General features: G+C 51.5%; 2 protein-coding genes and 1 non-coding gene across 4 annotated transcripts; 1 reads left to right on the top strand and 2 right to left on the bottom strand.

Annotated features, from left to right (window-relative positions):
- Window positions 1–754: 754 nt before the first annotated feature.
- Window positions 755–9,647, bottom strand: cdh17 (cadherin 17, LI cadherin (liver-intestine)). Of its 2 annotated transcripts, XM_061819988.1 has the most exons (19): window positions 9,581–9,647; window positions 7,844–7,900; window positions 7,139–7,234; window positions 6,926–7,063; window positions 6,312–6,447; window positions 5,983–6,141; window positions 5,274–5,414; window positions 4,949–5,154; window positions 4,751–4,882; window positions 4,033–4,183; window positions 3,734–3,943; window positions 3,582–3,658; window positions 2,962–3,150; window positions 2,543–2,787; window positions 1,926–2,056; window positions 1,472–1,696; window positions 1,289–1,399; window positions 1,095–1,211; window positions 755–1,015 (listed from the first exon to the last, which is right to left on the bottom strand). In XM_061819988.1, exons 2-19 carry the CDS (start codon window positions 7,889–7,891, stop codon window positions 933–935), a joined length of 2,595 nt encoding a protein of 864 aa, XP_061675972.1. In that variant the 5' UTR covers window positions 7,892–7,900; window positions 9,581–9,647; the 3' UTR covers window positions 755–932. The 2 variants fall into 2 exon arrangements, with proteins under 2 accessions (XP_061675972.1, XP_061675971.1); XM_061819987.1 differs by lacking the exon at window positions 9,581–9,647 and having other exon boundaries at window positions 7,844–8,270.
- A 4,059-nt stretch (window positions 9,648–13,706) lies between these two features.
- Window positions 13,707–17,913, bottom strand: gem (GTP binding protein overexpressed in skeletal muscle). Its single transcript, XM_061820302.1, has 4 exons — window positions 16,902–17,913; window positions 16,010–16,086; window positions 15,725–15,920; window positions 13,707–14,928 (listed from the first exon to the last, which is right to left on the bottom strand). Exons 1-4 carry the CDS (start codon window positions 17,236–17,238, stop codon window positions 14,666–14,668), a joined length of 873 nt encoding a protein of 290 aa, XP_061676286.1. The 5' UTR covers window positions 17,239–17,913; the 3' UTR covers window positions 13,707–14,665.
- Window positions 17,914–19,255: 1,342 nt separating this feature from the next.
- On the top strand, window positions 19,256–19,365 carry trnal-caa (transfer RNA leucine (anticodon CAA)). Its single transcript has 2 exons — window positions 19,256–19,293; window positions 19,321–19,365. It is a non-coding gene; the product is annotated as a tRNA-Leu (tRNA).
- Window positions 19,366–20,358: the final 993 nt, after the last annotated feature.

Below are 20,358 nucleotides of genomic sequence, written 5' to 3'. Positions count from 1 at the left end.
CCTGGTTTACATGATGATGTGTGATGTTTTCCCTTTCCCAACTGAAATGAAGCCAAAGTTGAACCGCAATCTCGCGGGGGGAACGCTCTATTCGGATTCCCGTGAGGAAACGTCAAGTTCAGTCCGGTGTTTCGAGCATCGCGGACGACGTTGATGGGGTACGAGTGACGGACGGCAAAGTGCAGACACGCCACGTGGCACGACATCACACGCTGCCTCGCGCGCGACGACGTTCGTTTCGCTTCTGTCCACTTTGTCAGCGCCGTCTTTGCGTCGCGAGAGGCACAATAGCAAAATAAAATGAATAAATTAGCGCAACGCTCTCTCCCCGGCCGTCTGGTGAGACGCGTGTCAGAGCGGCATCCGGAGGATGAGGAATCAACCGTAAAAGACCGACCGGGGTGTCTTGGCTGCGAATGTCACAATGTGGACGCGATGCTCCCCCGGTGAAAGGGGAGGTGTGCGTGTGCGCGTGGGTGCATGTGTGTGTTACATCACCCGCAGGCTCACGCTTTTGTCGCACACACAAAAGGACAGCATCAGTCATAACGGGCGCAATAGCGCCTTCGGCGTCTTTTTGTTTATTAAGAAAAACATTGGAGTGATTGCCCGAAACAACTTTCTCTGCATTCGTGCGTTCGACATTTTGATGTCAAAGGCGTTTACACAGAGATTGTGGGGGGGGGGGGCCATCAATCAATAAATTGTCAATAAATTAGGGTGGCGCCACCTGACATGAGTCATCCTGCTTGGCAACATTTAATCACGTCTTTTAATTTATTCATGAAGCTTTATATGTATGTAGCAAACACAACATTCTCAAGAAGAAAAAAATGACGACTGGCGGCAACGAGGCAAACTTTTTCTTCTCAGTGTCCAAAGAAAGGAAGTCCTCGCGTGCCATGAAAAGAAGCAGAAACGCGCGCTGGTGTCTACATCAAGGCGTTCCTCTCCGCCTCGTCGCTGATTTTGCCGCCTTTTTTGGAGCGCTTGGCCGCTACGATGAAGGCCAGAACTGCAAACAGCCAAGCGGCGGCGTCGATCAAGAAAGTGAGGAGGAGGAGAAACGGAAGCGCCAAGTCGGCCCAACTCACCGCAGAATCCCAAAACCCCCACCAGGATGCCGATGGTGAGTCCCGGTCCGTATTTGAAGTCGTGCTCGGCCGGCGCCACGTAGCAGTAGCCCAACTCCGTGCACGTGCACACTTGCACTGGCGGGCGGAGAAATCATTTTCATGAAACCAAAGGAAGCGGCGTCATCGTGCTCGGCGCCCGGGGCGGTACTGACCCTCGAAGGACTGCGTGACCCCCATTCCTGCGTTATCTTTAATGTTGATGTTCAGAGAGAAGGTTCTGTCCTCAGTGGGGGTTTTCTTCAGGATCAGCTTCGCCGTGGCGCCTACGCGGACACAACACAATGGGAAACGCGTCTGCGGGAACGTCGCAAAGTCGCTCGGCGCCGTTTCAGTACCGTCGACGGTCTGCAGTTCCCAGTTGTGGGACTTCTTGCCGTGGGCGAAGGCGAACGTGAAGGGCTCCGAAAAAGGGGCGGCGTCCCGGTCCTGAGCCCTGAGGAACACCTCTTCGGGTTTCTGCAGGCACATGAAGGCGTGCGTCTCCGTCAGTTTGGGGCTGTTGTCGTTCACGTCCAGCAGCCTCACCGACACCACGCGCTGGTTGAACTTGTCGGGGTTGTCTGCGGAGTCAAACGCGACATTTAGAGCTCCGCTCGTCTTCTGCGGCCGGTCCAGGGTGCAATTTGGATTGTCGCCCGGAGTCAGCTGGGATAGGCTTGACAAGATGATGTCTTGCATTGCAGCAAAACGCGACTTTGTTTGAAGGGGTTACTTCCAACTACGGTGAGATCCAGTCTAACGTTGCAAGAGCACCACAAAACAAGTGATCATCTTAAAAAGGTCTCTGACCCTTCTCGTAGGCGGTGACGGTGACGTCGAAGGTCTCCATAGTCTCTCTGTCCAGCTTGTCTTTGGTCCTGATTTGTCCCGTGGCTTCGTCTATCTCCAGCCAGCCCGCGGCGTCGCCCTCCAGCTTGAACCTGCGCCACAAACGGCAAGAACGCACGCCGGCGAGGCCGTCACTTTTCCCATCCGGTCGGTGGAAACTCATCAATAGCTGACGCGCCCGAGCCCAAAACGAGCGCCGGGAATTATTGATGACTCGCTGATGGACGCGCACGTGCCGCGTTTTGGGGTCGCTCGATTCACGTTGTCGGACGCACGCGACAGCTCAGCGCTCGTTGCAAAGGCGCCTGAAGCTCACGCGGATAAACTGCAACGGTGGCTCGGTCAGTCACGTGAACTAAGGCACTAGTGAGTTAACGCACTCGCTACATCGCTCACTAGTTCATTTCCGTAAACTGACTCGTAAACAAAGTCACTCAGTTCTTGAAGGAATCCTTTGACGAACTCCCAAAACAAACGACCGACAAAGTCACGCAGTCACACGGTCACCCGTCGGTGAACGAACTCAGCAACCGCATAACTCACCGGAGTCCTCTCAATTTGCGTTTTGTGTCTTTTACCGGATGTCTTTCCCTTCGGGGTCTCGGGCCTCCACCGTGAGCAGCACGGCCCCCCCGGTGACGTTCTCGGCCACGGCCACGTCCGAGACGTCCGGCCCGAATTCCGGAGCCTCGTCGACGTCGTCGACCGACACCGAGACGAAGGCGCTGGATTCGGGGCCGTACTCCAGGCCGCTCGTCAGAGGCTCCGGGTTGCGGGCGTCGATCTTCAACTTGTAGGAGGGCGAGCTCTCGAAGTCCAAAGGCTGCCGGCCCGCGACCAAAAGGAAAATGAATGAAACCGTTCAAGCCAATTGGCCGGATTGGGCCCACTGAAAAGCTTCTCTGGACAACATTGAGCATAAAAATTCTCAACAGCAACACTTGCTGTTACGTAAGCATCATTTTGAAGCAATGACATTTCTATAAAAAGTTTGTACCTTGGCGATGACCACGTGGCCGACGCCTTTTCCGTCCGTTTCCACGGCGAACGCTTGGTCGTCGTCGCCGGCCGAGATGTGGAACTCGACGAAGGAGCTGCCGGTGTCGGCGTCGTCGGCGTCGGACGCCCTGACGCTGAGCAGCGTCTGGCCCACGGCGGCGTCCTCGGCCACCGTCAAGCTGCCGTACTGGGCCGACGGACGCGCACGCAGAACATGAGGACCCGCCGATCTCCTTCCACGAGATTCTGACAATGGTTGTCAGGAATTTGGGCCCGTTGCAACTGAGTTTGTCGGCTGCCTCGCTCGGACGGGCCTTTTCGTGTTTCATAACGTTTGAGATCAGGCCCGCGACGGCCGCTCCGCAGCGTTGACTTTGTTACCCCGAAGCCGCTTTGTCACCGCTTTCTGGCGGATTTCTGGTTACGCAGTCAAACTTTGTGCGTTTCTGGTGTGCTTTCAAATCCAGAGACGAGCTCGTCTCGAATTGAGCCAAATATTGCCAATGAATTTGGGTTTCCCAAATGATCAAAGGCTTAACTGCACGTAAACGTCCGACATGAGAAATTGTGCACAAAAATTATTGGTGGCTTTGCACGGGGCAAGGTTTTTGTGCTTACGTCATTCTGTTCGAACACGGGCACTTCGTTGTTGACATCGATGACCTTGATGACGACCTTGCAGATGACACTGTACGCTGAAGGACAAAAGCGAGGAGCGCGTCGTCATTACATCGGATTGCGTGGCATGTGCGTGCGCGGCTGTGCCCTACCTGGATCGCTGACCCTGACGTCCAGACTGTAGACCTGTTGGTCTCGGCGCCGCAGCAAGCGCAGCGCCTGGATTCGCCCGGAGGCGGCGTCGACGGCGAAGGCTTCGGGCGAGGTGGACGGCCGCTGGGAGACGATGGCGTACGTCAGCAGGGCGTTCAAGGTCTCGGCTTCGTCGGCGTCGTGGACGTCCAGTTGTCCGATCGCGCTGCCTGGAGACACAGCGGCGAACTGCTCTTGGGAGCGTTGGCGAGGACGGCGGAAGAACGTTTGGCCCGGATGACGGCCGCGGAGGTCTCACCTACAGGCTCGTCCTCCTGGACCTCGAGGACGGTCTCGTCTTGGGCGCACTCGGGCGCGTTGTCGTTCACGTCCTCCACCACCACCTGGATCTCCAAGGGAGGTTCCATCTGGTTCTCGTCCTCGTCCTCGGCCATCACCGCCAGGATGTACTGCAGCGGCAGGCGTGAGAGCTCAACGTCAAACCTGAACAGATCGTTTGCTTTGGACTTTCTTCAAGTTCTGCATTAATCGGGTCTGATCTTCAGCTAGCTCGCCCGCTGGCTGGCAACCCGACGGCCCTCGTCATCTTTCACGAACTTTCCCCGATTGATTCTGCCGCGATCGCCGTCGTATGACCTCTTTTGCGGCTTCGGTTGTGACGCTTCCGCCAACATTCGCGCAGCTCCTGGGAGCTAAGCTAACGGACGCCTCTTCACGCGGAGATCGTTTTTACCGACTCGAGTGGCGATTCGAATCAAAGCCGATTCACGCTTCACCCAACATTTCTATTTTGCTCTTCCATTTTCTCCTTTGTTGTCTTATTCAAGGAGACAACGCCCGAACGCCCTCTAATGACACTATCCGCAAGTGAACCAAAGTTGGGGGGAAAAAAAACACAACACCTGCACGCAACAAAAATCGAGCTGAAGATGGCTGCCAAATTGAGAACCTCCAAAGGTGGGGCGTACGCTTTTTCCCCCTTTTTTCCCTTTCCCTTTAGCATTATTGCCATTCACCATGTCCTTCTCCTCCCTGTCCAGCTCCTCCGTAAGCAGAATTTCTCCATCTTGCGTGATCTGGAACGGGAACCTCAGCTCTCGATCCTTCTGCACAAGCCTGTAGATGGCGCCGGGCTCATTGGACTGGACCTAAAGGCATAAAGGGATAAACGGGTCACGGTTGAGCGGTCGCCCTCCAGCGCGGTTTCTCCTCACCTTGGCGATAACTTGAGGGTAGTTTTCCTCCAGGTGCTCCTGGATGGTGATGGTGCCGGGGCTGACCCACAGGTTGGGCTGCACGGCGATGTGGACCCTGGCGTTGCCGCTCAGCGCCGTCTCGGACGCGCCGCCCATGTCCTGGACCTTCACGATTAACGTGTAGTCCGGGTCTTCCAGCGGGTCCAGGTTCCGGCGCCTGGTCTCTGAGGCCACGGAAGGAGTTGATGGGGAAATACGATTTGGCAAGCGACGAGTCGGCCTTATCGGCGTTTTGCGATACGAGCGTGGTTTTTATTTTGAGAGTACAGAGTTGTACACGCACCTGCTCTCTCCACGCAGGTGAAGAAAGGGTTTTCTTCGTAGGGGACGCTCGGCGAGGGGCAGTAGTCCTTGAACCTCGCCATGAGCGCGTTGTCGCCGTCGTCAAAGCGGATCGTCGCTCTGGCCTCGATCTCGTGCTCGCCTGTGACAAAACGGACGACGTGCACTTGAAACATTTCCACTTGGTCACGCGACGTTTGGCGTTTTTCTAAAATCGACGTTTGGTGTCGCGTGAAGAGACGGACCACTTCAAAGGTTTTTTTTTTTGGGAGAATTAATAAAAGTTTGACAATTGGGACAGTTTGTCCGTCCAACACAAGGGTGGGCAAAGTACGGCCTGCGGGCCGCCGAGAATTTACGCTATCAGAAATCCTGTTCTGATGGCTATGAGTGATTGCAAGAAAGAATTCTCTATTAAATGGATCATAAATAATTCAAATCAACAACGACCATAAATTATTCTTTTGTTTAGGAAAAACAGAACATTTCTATGTATTTTATTAACCAACCAATCCGTCGTGTCCAATCTGACCGGCCCCATTCGGGCAGTCTGCCTCCAATCAGTGTTAATCTTGCTCGCGCGAGAGGATCTTGTGTAATCTGGTTTCTGGTTTCTGGCCCTGCTAGATCGCTACCCAAGATCGTCAGATTCGCGACATCGGGCACCCTGGCGGGCCGCGGGCGTGAAAAGTCCGAGGCGAGTTCCCGACCTTCTTTGCTGGCGGAGATCTCGCCCGTTTCGGGGTCCACCTGGAAGAGCGCCGTGTTGTGTCGGTTGGGGATCTGGCTGACCAGGCTGTAGGTCAGCTGGGCGTTGGGAGTGTTGGGGTCATCTTGATCCAACGCAAACACGCGAGCGAAGGGGACACCTGGAAGCGGCGTCGGGAAAGTTCACTTTCTCGACTTCAAAGTTCCATTTAGCACATTCGCCATCACGCGGAATATCTTGAAACTTTCGTTCGGGTACAACTGTACCCAGAAGTCTACGCTAAACAAAATGTCGAGGTCGGCGGTCCTTTGGTGGCAGCTGAACGCGCACCTGCCGGAGTCTTCTCTCGGACCACGGCGGTGTAGTAACTCTGGTTGAAGTACGGCGCGTGGTTGTTGACGTCCAGAACGTTCAGGGTCACGTAAATCGGCCCCTCGGCGACCTCGTCGTGCGCCAACGCCTCCACCTGGAAACGAGCGCACAACAGCGCCAATGAGAGGCGGCCATTATATCATATCGGAACGTCGGCCAGAGTGACCGGTTGGATCGCTGCGCAAGCTTTTCCAATTTCTCGTGGAAAGGCACAACGTCGTTTGGGGTCCCTCTGTCGGCATAAATCTGCAACCGACGAGGGTTAGGTTTGCCGTTGGGTTGTCCAAACCCTTAGACAAGAAATTCCAAACGTACGTGCCGCAATCTCAGCAGAACTTGGCTGTCTGCGTACATTTTGGAAATGCAATTGCAGAGGCCGAAGCTAACTTGTAGGTATCTCGTCAGTATATTTGCTGTCATAATGACGGCGCAAGTGTACATTTTCGGTTTGACCGTGTATAGCGAGAATGCATCAGATTATTAGCAGAGGTCATAATAAGCCAACGATAACGCACATATAAACGCAGACGTCAATTTTGGCCAGTAAACAACTGAACATGCAAATATGTTACCGCGACAAGGTAGTTGTCGTTGGGCGACCAGTCCAGAGGTTTGTCCAAGTACAGCCAACCGTCGGCTGAGATCTTGATGGCGTCGCTGCCTTCGCCATTCAGCCGGAAAGCGTCCACGCCCGGGTGGCTCACCTGGAACTGAGACACCCCCACCCCGTAACCCAAAAACCGGATAAACATAGTTCAAGACGAAATAATTAGCGTGCGTTTTACCTGGCAGAGGGCGTAGGGCACGGGCGTGGCCTCTTGCACCTCCAGCACCACATTCTCAAACGGGACCTTCTTGGCGTCCAGGCTGGACCCGCCGACCTGCTCGGAATAGCAAATGGCCGTTCCTATAACTATACGTCGCGACGTGAGAATAAATCAAGGAGATCGCGTGCTTGCCAAAATGTGCACACCCTCCCACGGAAGCAAAAGCGGGAACGTGTCGGTGTTTAGAATGAAGTGATCGACTGTCAAACGCCGGTCGGCTCACACCTGCCACCGTTCTCTCATCGACTCCCAGATAAAGTTCAAGTGTTCTAGTAGGCTTTTCCTGACTTGTTCCTCTTTTTGCTTGGTTGCAGGTTCCTCGCTCACTCTGACATTGCGTCAACATTCGGTTCGACGAAATGGAAAAAGGTTCCGCACGCCCGCTCGGAGTGTTTTCTCAGAACCGTGGAACAGAGGTCAAAGTGGAACAAAGAAACGTTTGACTGCACCTCCCAAACGTCAGTGAAGCAAGTTGAGTTATTGATTACATGGAAAAAGTTTGGCCTCTCCGAGACGCGACGGGACGGGACAAAGGACAACGAACAACTTTCGCTTGACTGAATCAGCCCCGGAGTCGCTTTCAAGCGCTCCGGAAATGCCGCTCGCTCGCTCCCTCGCCGACGTGTGTTTGGGCATTTTCTTATGAATATGCAGTGTACTCACGGAGCTGAGCAGGAGCGCCAGGAGACACAGATGCGCCACGGGAGTCATCGTCGCAGTCTGCCAAATGAACAACAAGCGGGAGAAACGTTCACAAAGCCAAACGTTTGTTTTTTGACTCTGATTTGTCAACCGGAATGTGAACTCTGCTGACTTCGGTGCTATTTTCTTTTTTTTTTTTTTTCCGGGCCCAAAAATGTTCTTGTAGGAAAGTGGCAGCCAGTTCCGGTTCTGGTTCTGGTTCTGGTTCTGGTTCCAAGCCAACAGGGGCACATTGCATTTGAGGTCGCTCACGTGACCCCGCCTCCACAGATGTGCCATAAGCGCTCCCAAAAGAATGAATGAAAAATGTAGCGCCTGCCCAACATAGACTGTACATTATGCATTACTGTATATTGTATTATTATTGTTGTCAATGGTTACAAAAAAAAAAAACCCTGACTATAATCATAATGTAACTATTCCAACTCCTCAACGTAGGACAACTAATTAACGACAACTCGTGAGTGGTTTATCGCTTTGATTCACTGTAATAAATTCCAAAATGTTTTTTTTTTTTGACATTTGCATCAAACTTTCAATTTATAGGCAACATTTCCTATACTTCAATTATTCTTGTTATTTTTAGCAGTAATTAATTTTTTAAAATAATTTGACTTTTGCTAAAATATTATTATAATTTAGACGTTGCATTTATTTTGTGTGATTAAATGCTAACAATTTCTTGTCATCGATCCTGTTGGCTGATTGGCCGGGAGGAGTCACACGGTCTTCCTGTCTTAGTTCCAGTTTAAATGTCCAAATATGGTTCCTCTTCCTCCTCATGTGCGCCCACCAGACATTTTATTAGGTACGCCTGCACAATTTAATCGGACGAAGACAAAACAGCGACACGAGAGCGCATTGAGAAATTATAACAGCAACATTTTTTGATTCCGATGGCGGACCTAACGGAGCAATGACGTGCGCGGCGGTTGTGCTTATCTGTACAAAATCCATATTCCAGTATTGTTCGTAAGACATCTTATCTGTTGCACAACAAAGCTTTGAGTCATAATTCGTCCGCACTCATGAATGTGACTCACGTCGTTCGACGAAAGGGGAAGTGACCCAAGTCGACGACGCTCAAGGTGACATTGAATGACCTTTTTTTTTTTTTTCCATTTTAAGTCAGAAACGTCAAGCACTCCATATTTCATCAACTATTTTCAGATTTGCTTCTGCTTTCGAAAGGAGTGAAATATGTACGCGACACCCAAGTTGCGTATTTTCACTTTCTATGACTCACGGCAGGGGCGTGGAACCGACGGCCCAAAACGTACAACCTCGCAAATGCTTAGAATGTGTCAGGGATCATTTTTTTTAGAAAATTGTCATATAGTTGCATGATGTCTCTTTTCAGAAGTTCTCATGTGACTTTGAGTTTTCTGAGAGGCGAAAGGTTGCACCCCCGGTGGCCGACTTACAGCGTGGACGCTTCGTAAGCGTTTGATTTATCCACAAAAACTGGGAAAAAAAAAGGTTGGTTCTCCTCATTGGGCAGATGAGATGTCGTTGTGAATTCTTTGCATAAAACCAAGGTTGTGCGCACCGAAACATCGGCAACACGCACACACACACACACACACACAAGAAGGCCTCGACAAGCGAAAATCAATTCATAGAAACAAAACTCAACAAAAAACATTCTTCAATCCATTCAAATCAAAGTGCGGCTCGAAGACGGTCGAAGCGACTCACCGTACTCGGGAGAGGTCCAGACGCTCGCTGCCGCTCGGACGGATGTGAGCTCGCATCCTGCCCCTGGTCAAACGTTAACCGCCTTAACCCGAACACTCGCTTTTTATTGCATCTAATCATTGGCTGATCGGCCGTGGGCGTCGACGAAGGAAAAGGAAGGAAGGAAGGAAGGAAGGAAAGAAGGGAGGGAGGGAGGAAGGAAGGGAGGGAGGGAGGGAGGGAGGAGGGAGGGAAGGAGGAGGGAGGGAGGGAGGAAGAAGGGAAGGGAGGGAGGAGGAAGGAGGGAGGGAGGGAGGGAGGGAGGGAGGGAGGGAGGAAGGAAGAAGGAAGGAAGAAAGGAAAAAAGGAAGGAAGGAAGGAAGGAAGGGAGGAAGGAAGGAAGGAAGGAGGAAGGAAGGAGGAGGGAGGGAGGGAGGGAGGGAGGGGAGGAAGGAAAGAAGGAAGGAAGAAAGGAACGAAGGAAGGAAGGTCAGAAGGAAGCAAAGAAGGAAGGAAAGTCGGAAGGAAGCAAGGGAGGAAGCAAAGAAGGAAGGGAGGGAGGAGGGAGGGGGAGGAGGGAGGAAGGAAAGAAGGAAGGAAGGAAGGGAGGAAGGAAGGAAGGAAGAAGGAAGGAAAGAAGGAAGGAAGGAAAGTCGGAAGGAAGCAAGGAGGAAGCAAAGAAGGAAGGGAGGGAGGGAGGGAGGGAGGGAGGAAGGAAAGAAGGAAGGAAGAATGGAGCGAAGGAAGGAAGGTCAGAAGGAAGCAAAGAAGGAAGGAAAGTCGGAAGGAAGCAAGGGAGGAAGCAAAGAAGGAAGGGAGGGAGGGAGGGAGGGAGGAAGGAAAGAAGTAAGGAAGAAAGGAACAAAGGAAGGAAGGAAGGGAGAGGAAGGGAGGAGGGAGGGAGGGAGGGAGGGAGGGAGGAGGGAGGGAGGGAGGGAGGGAGGAAGGAAAGAAGGAAGGAAGAAAGGAACGAAGGAAGGAAGGTCAGAAGGAAGCAAAGAAGGAAGGAAAGTCGGAAGGAAGCAAGGGAGGAAGCAAAGAAGGAAGGGAGGGAGGGAGGGAGGAAGGAAAGAAGGCATACAGTCATAGAATTGATAATGAAATTGTATTGACTGTATTCAGTCTTTTCTAGCCGTTTTTGGTCGTCTGCTGTGCACCCCACAGCCAGCTGGAGGCAGTGTTACACCCACGTGGAGACGGTCACAGTCAGCCCCAGTACGAGTCGTTCTTCACAGAGGATAAAGAATATATGTCGCAACGCTGTCACACGACGCAATTTGTCATCCCGTGTACGGTGTTTCGAAATCATTTTGTCGGCTCGCACGAAAGGAAGACAAATGTTGAGAAATTCTTACTCCCGAGTCAAGTCAAGTTTCTCCCGGTCAGACTTTGACCCCAACTTTCGCTTCATGTCGGATTGTCCGTTAGAGCCGAGGGCTGACCTGCCATCAGTCGCGCCGCGGTCGTTCGGGGGGGGGGACCGCTGACCGTGACTCCTGAGAGTCGAGATTTGAGTTGAGCAGCGCTAACAGTTTTCCCGTGGCGAGGACACATTTTACATGCACACAATATCGAAATGAAAAAACAGATATGCCACGGTAGACGTGCACAAATGAAACATTAAACATGAAAAACTTCAAGAATTAACCGAATGTGGGAAGAAATGATCAAAATAAAGATAAAGAAGGCTAACGGCAGCCACTCGGTTCGTTCGGCGCTCGCACCTGAACTTCAATATCAAAAATGACATTTTCGCATTCAAACTACAAAAAGCACCGTGGCACCGTTAGACGACCTTTGACCTTTCCCGGCAACTTTGGAGAAAGCTAACTTTGACCTATCGACATAAAAAGTGACCCGGCAAAGGGAAAAAAAATTGGGCCTGGTGGTTATAATCACGCTGATATTAGCCACGAATTCCGGTTCAAAGCGAATTTGGCGAAGTCACCGGAAGGTTCGCTTTGCTTCGAGTCTGCCGGCTCGCGAGCTGTGATCGACGTGGGGGGGTTTCACACCAGTTTTGTAGTGGTCAAAATACAAAAAAAAAAAAAAAAAAAAATCAGCACCCCCAAAAACGGTTTGGATCGACGCCTCTTGCCCGTCACGCGTGGATTTTATTTCCGCGTCAAAACATCGCAATCGCTCTCTGCCAAACATCCTGCGGAGGAGGAGGAAGAAGAAGAAGCCGGCGAAAATGTCTGCGAATCCGCAACTGCGCAGCCTGCCAATGAGTCAGCGGCGCCTCGCAAAATGTTCGCACGCAAACTCGCGCCGTCGACGCCTGCGCCAGAGCCGCCAGCTCGCCCCGATTACGTCACGGCGCGCAAACACCGTCTGCTCTCCAACACAAAACATTTATTCCGTGCCCTCGCAATCTAACCGAGGGGCCGTGTACTAGTATCCACTTTGGCCTCACTGGTAGGACAAGGCTAGCGAAGCTAAACTGTGAGCTATTAGTACGAGCACCGTGAAACACTAGTAGCAAACGGTTGTCCACTAGTGCACTTTTTTTTACTCAATATCGTAATTGTGCACTTAGCATAAATACCGCTAGTTGTACTAGTAGCAAGCAGTTGACCACTACTGCAGTGTTGTCTTACTAGCGAGTGTACTAGTACGTGGACCTTGAGCTGTCGATCAAGGCTCCCGCGGCTCTCCATAAATCACGCGAGCGTTACCGTGGCAACATCTCCGACTGGTTTTCACGCCGTGACCCGAATCTCCCTTCAAGCCTTGAGCTCCAGATCGCTCGTTTGATCTTTTCGACGTTCGCCGCGACGTATCCGGCGCCCCCCTGGAGTCATCGCCGGAAGGGGGGGGGGGGGGGGGGGGGGGTAGGGGGGTTAGGGAGGGAGGAAGGAAGGAAGAAAGGAAGGAAGGAATCAAAGGAGGAAGGAAGGAAGGAAGGATGGAGGAAAGAAGGAAGGAAAGGAGGAAAGAAGGAAGGAAGAAAGGAAAAAGGAAGGAAGGAAGGAAAGAAGGAAGGGAGAGAGGGAGGAAGGAAGGAAGGAAGGAAAGTCAGAAGGAAGCAACGGAGGAAGCAAAGAAGGAAGCAAAGAGGGAATTAAGGAAGCAAAGAAGGAAGGAAGGAAGGAGGAAAAAGAAGGAAGGAAGGAAGGAAGGAAGGAAGGAAGGAAAGGAGGAAAGAAGGAAGGAAGCAAGGAAAAAAGGAAGGAAGGAATCAAAGGAGGAAGGAAGGAAGGAAGGAGGAAAGAAGGAAGGAAAGGAGGAAAGAAGGAAGGAAGAAAGGAAAAAAGGAAGGGAGGGAGGAAGGAAGGAAGGAAGGAAGGAGGAAGGAAGGGAGAGAGGGAGGAAGCAAGGGAGGAAGCAAAGATGGAATTAAGGATGCAAAAACAGAATGAAGGAATGAAGCAAAGAAGGAAAGAAGTAAGTAAGGAAGGAAGGAAAGGAGGAAAGAAGGAAGGAAGCAAGGAAAGGAGGAAAGAAGGAAGGAAGCAAGCAAGGAAGGAAGGAAGGAAGGGAGAGTGGTAGGAAGGAAGGAAAGAGGAAACCAAGGAAGGAAAGAAGGCATGAAGCAAACAAGGAAGGAAGGAAGGAAGGAAGGAAGGAAGGAAGGAAGGAAGGAAGGAAGGAGGAAGGGGATGGTAGGGGGGAAGGAAGGAAGGAAGGGAAGGAGGAAAGAAGGAATGAAGCAAGGAAGGAAGGGAGAAAGGGAGGAAGGAAGGAAGCAAGGAAGGAAGGGAGAAAGGGAGGAAGGAAGGAAGGAAGGAGGAAAGAAGGAAGGAAGCAAAGAAGGAATCAAGGAAGGAAAGAAGGCATGAAGCAAACAAGGAAGGAAGGAAGGAAAGTCAGAAGGAAGCAAAGAGGGAAGGAAGTAAAGAAGGAAGGAAGTAAAGGAAGGAAGGAAGGAAAGGAGGAAAGAAGGAAGGAAGCAAGGTAGAGAGGGAGGAAGGAAGCAAAGAAGGAAGGAATCAAGGAAGGAAGGAAGGAGGAAACCAAGGAAGGAAACCAAGGAAGGAAGGAAGGAAGGAGTCATGGCCGGCTCGTTATTTTCAGGGCTTGTCACGGAACGGCTCCTTTGTCTCAAACGTGACTCATGCGCTGTAACACTTGCGTGGACGTAAAGATAATTTAAAACAAAAAAAGTCGTGTGGAACAAACGCACAAAGGAGACTTTCTTCTCGTTTTGTTTTATTTCAACACGCTGAGCGGCAAGATGACACCAAGTTGCGCCGTAACAGCCGCTTTGTAACGCTCTCTTCTCCCATACAAAATAAATCTCTCAAATGTATTGTAAACACAAAAACACTGACGTGCAGCTCACCCCGAAAAAAAACCACAAACCCCCGAAAGACTTTTTCCACATCATGACCTCCGACTCTCACGCGCTCATCGAATTAACTTTCACACAGCAAAAATGTCCGACATAGAGAAATAACCGACGCGTAGAAATAATGATAACAGCCCGTTATCATTTTAATTTGATCGTGCATTTCTTTCCATCCCCTTTGCCCGAACGATTCTCTTTGCGAACGGGTGTGTGACCCAGCGACACCCGAAAAGCCATAAACGTATTTCAAATCGGACGCCCTGCTGAGGATCGTTTAGCAGGACACTGCTGAAGCTTTGAAGAAACATTTACTGTAGCATTTGTTTTTGTATCCGTATTAATATCTGTTCCCCCATTTGAATTCGCAACCTTTTGACCTTTTGACCTGAGAAACCAATTAAAGGAGGCCGACTCAGAAGGGTGGTTTGGAGTCGCGGCCGGTCAGCCTCCGGGACCTCTTTTTGTCCCTCGTTATTTGCACAATTGTCCAGCGGTGAACCCGACACCGACGCACGCAGCGTTAACCTTTAACACAACAAAAGAAGTGACAGCTCGCACTAACCTTCTTTTTTCAAAAAGTTTTGCGCGTGAAAGTGGTTTTTGTGTGCGCGCGCTCCACGTTTTGCGTGGCCTCGTCCGCCGCGGCTTGTTTTCCCCTCCAAAGGCGCCATTGTGGGCACTTGCACGCATCCAAACGAAGAGGTTCTGAAAGACGCACGCGTCGGCGCCGTCGGTTGATGGCGAACGTCGTCCGTCCGAGCCTCCTCGAACGCACCTCGTCGCCGCCTTCCCGCGCAGTCCCGCCGCGTCTTCTCCTACAGGACCGACAAGTCGTGGCAGGATTTGGATTTGAGCCAGAAGGCCACGCCGGGATTGTTCCTGGCCACCATTTTGTCGAGGAACCGCTTGGCCTTGGCGGGGAGGCTCTCGCGGCGGGGGCGGCGCTTGGCGTCCCGGCAGCGCCGTCGCAGACGCAGCTGGCGCACGACGCCGCGGAAAGCCTCCCACACGTTGTGCTGCACGGCGGCCGACGTCTCGATGAACTTGCAGTCCAAGACGGCGGCGCAGGCGCGGCCCTCTGGAGGACAAAAATCGGGGGGGGAACATAAATTTGGGACATTTTCATGACATTTTGGACATTCGTCATGAAGACAGAGCAACAAATGGGGGCCATAACATTTGCTTAAAGATGATTGAAATCGTAACAATTTTTGTCCTTCTACAGTTGTATAAACAAGTGCGCTAAAGACTTAATCGTTCTGTCAAGTTCACAAATTCAGACGTTTTGTGTGAATGCAAAATGCAGGCCTCGGCCCAGAACTTCAGCTCGCAGGTCCCTCTGGTGCAATGCAACAACATAACGAGTGAGTGGCGAGAAGACACAATTATTAAAAAATAAAAAATAAAATTAAAAAAAAACACTATGATCTGTTAGTTTCCCACAAAGAGGCAAATAAAGCAATAGGAGAAATATCTGAAGGAGCGCAGCGCACTACTTGCACTTTGGCACCCGGAGATTCTCATATTTGCTTTTTCAAAAAAAATGGTATTCATTTTTTTTCCCCCTTGTATCAGGAAAACTTTCCATCATCAGCCGTCAAATCCTGACGGGCCAACAATTTCGGGAGGTCATCTAAGTGCTAAGTGGTCATCAACGTTGTTGGCAGAGCGCCATCCAGTGGGAAAAATTAGCAACAAGCGCCAAAATATGAGCAAAATATTGCATTTCCTGTTTTCTACCCCCGCATGCCGGACGAAGTGGATTTATTAGTCTTTTATGGAACTCAATATGTAACCTCGCTAGCTCGCGCGTGAATCGATTGGAAAGGTTTTGTGAAAACCCTTCCCCGGGCGTGGAACCTGCGGTTTCTCACCGTTGGTGGAGACCTCCCTGCGTCGCACCAGGTCGCACTTGTTGCCCACCAGGATGATGGGCGCGCGCCCCGCGGGGCGAAGGCGGCGCAGGCCGATGCGCAGCTCCGACGCCCGCAGGAAGGACGCCCGGTCGGTGATGGAGTACAGCAGCAGGAAGGCGTCGGCCGACTGCAGGGAGCCGACGTCGCTGGCGCTCTGCGTTGGGGGAGGGGGGAGGGGGGGAGACAGACGGGCGTTGTGGGTGGGATTAAGACCCCCCCCCCCCCCAGGGGCGGCTGACTCACCTCTGCGTCCCAGGTGTCCAACAGCGTGATGCTTGTTGCCTCGCCGTCCACCTCCAGCTCCCTCTCACGTACTTCATCTGACGAAAACAACAAAATCCGTCAAACGTCGACGCATTTGAAATCTTTTGCATTTGCTCTCGGTTGCACGCCGAGCTGAGAAAGAGAATTCGAACGCTTCTTTGCCATCGCCACCCGCCCGGCGATAGCTGGGCCGGACAGGCTCCGGCACTCCCGCAACCCTTGTGAGGATAAGCGGCTCGGAAAGCGGCGGGATGGATGTGTGAAAGTTTCCATGTTTGCGAGTGGTGACGTTTTTGTGTGTTTATATTTTTGGGTAGCTTTCACGTGAGGCACGGTGGAGCAGCTGGAAAGCGTCGGTCCCGGGTTCGATCCCGGACCCGCCCGTGTGGAGTTTGCACGTTCTCCCCATCCCTGCGTGGGTTTTTCTGCGGATGGGCACGCCGATTTCCTCCCACATCCCAAAAAACACGCGACATCAATCAATCACTCTAAATGGTCCCTAGGCGTGATTGTGACTGCGGCTGATTTGTCTCTGTGTGCCCGGCGATTGGCCGGCGACCAGTTCAGGGTGTACCCTGCCTCCGGCACTCCCCAAGACCCTTGTGAGGATAAGCGGCTGGGAAAATGGATGGATGTAAAAGGCAACTTTTTGGTTTTGTAGCGCAAAGGATGGCGCCTTCCTGCGCCACGTGACAACGTTGCCAAAAATGTCTATTCGTAATCCGGTAAGTAAGCACCTGCATCAAGAAATTTTTTCGGTTGGATGCAGTAAAAAAAATAAAAAAAAAAAAAAAAAAGGAAAACCCGCAAAGACGTTGCGAAACTTGGCCGCGACCGTGATTTTCGTGTCACGCAATTTGCGATTTCTCACCTCCGCACAGCTCGCAGTCGTCGCTGTCCATGCTGTCGGCGGCGCCGGAGAAGATGCAGGCGAAGGCGCTCTTGCCCACGCCGCCGGCCCCCAGCAGCGCCACCCGGTAGGGCTTGAGCGCGTCGGCGGCGGAGAGGACCGAGTCGGACGAGGAGGAGCGGCTGGCCCGCCCGCTGCCTCCGTCCGAGTCTCCGGCGGAGCTGGCGCACGACTTGGAGCGGCACATGCAGGCGGGCGCGCCGTCCGCGATCAGGCGGCTCGCGGCCGGCTCGCAGATGCTCCAGCGGTGGATCTCCGACTGCAGCCGGAGGCTGTGCCGGCGCACGCTGGACAGCATGGCCGACTCGTTTCAGATCACAGACGCTTCACAGCAACGATTCGCTACTGGGGCTTCTTTTAGTCCCGGAGAGGCTTTGCTTTGCTTTGCTTTAGTTGAAGTTGGCTCGAGTCACTGCATTTGCAGGCGAGCCGAGTCTCGAATCATGTGTCGACCCTCTCAGTTAATCCTCCACTGCTTGCCGGGGTTTCCCTGCGTGTTTATATGACGAGGTCTTCGCGGGAGGAGGGGGTGGGGGGCGTGGGTGGTCGGGAGGACGGGGGGGGGGGGGGCGCACTAATGGCCCGCAGAGATTCACTGTACGCGCATTGAAAAAAATGATGGCACGACGTAGGCCTGAGTGCCTTCAAAGCGCTGGCTGGATTTGAACCGGCGACGCCTGCAATGTGTCGTTCACACCGAATGTTCTTTTTCACACGGGGGCTGCCGGCTAACAATTGGACTTGAAAAGGTACAACATGAGCTCTGAAATCTCTCGAGGTCCTCACGTCCAGTCCAGTCCAGGGACCAGAGAATGAAAACTGCTTGAAGACAAAGCAGCTCCAAGGATGATCCGTCCTTTCAGTAGAAATGGGTCAGGTACAAGTGACCCCCCCCCCACCCCCCAAACACACATTTTCTATTCACCATTTTCAAGTGAAACGTTGTAGTGGACCCCCCCCCCCCCCCACCAAAGCCACGAAAAAGCAAGCGTGAACGCTTTCAACACTTTTCTGTCATTGGTTAAATCCATGTCACATGGTCTTTTGGACGCCATGTTGTCAACCAGGCTCCCCTGCAGTCCTTAATTTTTTTTTTTTTTTTGATGAGCTTGTGTTTTATTTTTATTTTATTTTATTATTAGACCGGTGCAGCACCTTTAAATTGATGGAACTGGAGTATTGATAATATGCCCTTATCCACTTATTCCATAATTGTGGACCTAAAAACAATAACATAAGAATAAAATTCAATCCATCCATCCCTTTTCTTAGCCGCTTATCCTCACGAGGGTCACGGGGAGGGCCCAGCTGTCAACGGGCAGGAGGCGGGGTACACCCTGAACTGGTCGCCAGCCAATCGCAGGGCACACAGAGACAAAACAGCCGCACTCCCAATCACACCTTGGGGCAATTTTAGAGTGTCCAATGAATTTTTGGGATGTGGGAGGAAACCGGGGGGCCCACCCGGAGAAAACCGACGCAGTTGTCATTTTGGTGGTGGGGGATTTCACCCAACAGCGACAATACATCGTGACGCTGTCTCGTTGTAGTCCGCCCCCTCTTTTTCCACAGCAGAGAACTGAGTCTTCCGTTGCGTCGTTGCAGCGACATCGCGGCGTGCTCAGTCGCTCCAAAAATGGATTCATATTGCACCTATTTGGCTGCTTCATTTTCTTCAGCAAAACACACCCCAAGAGAACTTGTTTGTGAAATATCGTCCATCTGGGTGCCATTTTAAGATATGAACGTAAGTTTGGAACATGCAACAAAACAATCATTTCTTTCAGGAAACTAAGGAATTACCAATCAAACAACTACAGGTTACATTTTAAAAATTTGCTGTTGCCAAATATTTTTGGAAATAAAATGTCACTCATCTGTATCCATCCATTTTCTTTGCCGCTTATCCTCACAAGGGTTGCAGGAGTGCTGGAGCTTATCCCAGTTGTCAACACGCAAGCGACGGGGTGCACCCTGAACTGGTTGCAGAGAGACAAACAGCCGCCCTCACAATCACACCTTGGGCCAATTTAGAGTGTCCAATAATTGTAGCATGTTTTGGGGATGTGGGAGGAAACCGGAGAAAAGCCACACGGGGGACGGGGAGAACATGGAAACTCCACACAGGGAGGGCTGGGATTGAATCCGGGTCCTCAGAACTGTGAGGCCAACACTTTCCAGCTGATCCACTGTGCCGCCCAGAAGGAAATCATATTTCCTGCTATTTTCTTTCACGAATCATCTTTTGCACGTCGGTCGTGACAGTGCTCACGTCCTCGTGGTTGGGCCGACGACAACAGAGAGTCCAAGCGACAGTCAGGATGGCCGAGCGGTCGAAGGCGCCAGACTCAAGGAGCTCCTCCTTCCAGTCAGTTGGGAATTCTGGTCTCCGATGGAGGCGTGGGTTCAAATCCCACTCCTGACAGATACCTTTCTATATTCTTTTTTTGTTTTGTTTTTAACATGTTGGACTTTATTTCCATTAATTGCGACCAGCGCTGTTTATTTCCTAAAGCGCACAAATGCTCGTGTTGGCTGCCGCTCGACAAACCAAAGTCCGCTTATTGTTTACTTGTTACCATGGACACTGCCGCAGCGCTCCATTAAAAAAAAAAAAAAAAAAAAAAAAAAAACCAAGCTTGTCGGGCGGCTGGCTCGCTACAATTGATCAACTTGAAGGCCAACACATAAAAGCCCGACATCATGTTTTACTCTGTGCCATCGAGAGATGCTGACAGAACCGCAGAACTTCCGAGGAAAAAGATCCAAAAAGTCGGGCTCACGGCTGATCGCATCGTTTTTAGATCATACGCAGGCGTGTCCACAACTTCGCTACATTGTTAAGCAGGCTTTGTTGAAACCAAACACACTGGAGATGTGTAATATGTAATATATATATATATATATATTTTAAATAGCCTAAATGTATATTTGGTCATGGAGGCTCGTTGCTGTTATACTCCAACTACAGGAGATAAATTCCTTGCGCCTTGTAACATGCAGCATTTGGCAAATTAAGCAGACTCTGATGATAATAATAATAATAACATGAGCTCCTGAATAAGAAAGTAAATAAATAAATAATCTTGAAAAGTTAAACCCGTTGGAAAAGTACCAAGTGGAAGTTGATGAATGACCCAGCACCCGGACGCTGAAACGGACCCTGGGGGGCGCTCTCGCCGAGGTCGACGAAGGTCGCCGCTCACGTGTCACCGCATTTGTTCCTCGTCAGCGGCGCGCTGCCCACAACCGCCAAAGATCGTCGCACATTTCCAATTAGAAACGTTCCTGGGCAAAAAAAAAAAAAAAGAAGAGAGAATGTAGTAGATACAAAAGTTTACACACCCCTGTTCAAAAGACAGGATACATTTCCATCGTTAATGTGATCTTTGACGTGTGCAAATCTTGTTGGACATTT

This window comes from Syngnathoides biaculeatus, chromosome 5 (genome assembly GCF_019802595.1).
Source record: "Syngnathoides biaculeatus isolate LvHL_M chromosome 5, ASM1980259v1, whole genome shotgun sequence".
Lineage (NCBI taxonomy): Eukaryota > Metazoa > Chordata > Actinopteri > Syngnathiformes > Syngnathidae > Syngnathoides > Syngnathoides biaculeatus.
Note: the sequence above shows the minus strand (reverse complement) of the source record. Positions and strands in the feature narration are given on the sequence as shown.

Bases quoted from the DNA above. Each gene is read 5' to 3' on its own strand.
- cdh17 (XM_061819987.1), bottom strand. From the start codon at position 8,161: ATGGCACATCTGTGGAGGCGGGGTCACGTGAGCGACCTCAAATGCAAT. The intron at 5,415-5,982 runs GTCGGGAACTCG...GTTTTGTCACAG, and splicing joins GATCTCCGCCAGCAAAGAAG to GCGAGCACGAGATCGAGGCC. The intron at 3,659-3,733 runs GTAGGGCACAGC...TTTGTCCTTCAG, and splicing joins CGTCAGGGTCAGCGATCCAG to CGTACAGTGTCATCTGCAAG.
- gem (XM_061820302.1), bottom strand. From the start codon at position 17,238: ATGCTGTCCAGCGTGCGCCGGCACAGCCTCCGGCTGCAGTCGGAGATC. The intron at 16,087-16,901 runs GTGAGAAATCGC...TGTTTTCGTCAG, and splicing joins CGACTGCGAGCTGTGCGGAG to ATGAAGTACGTGAGAGGGAG. The intron at 15,921-16,009 runs GTGAGTCAGCCG...CCCCCAACGCAG, and splicing joins TGGACACCTGGGACGCAGAG to AGCGCCAGCGACGTCGGCTC.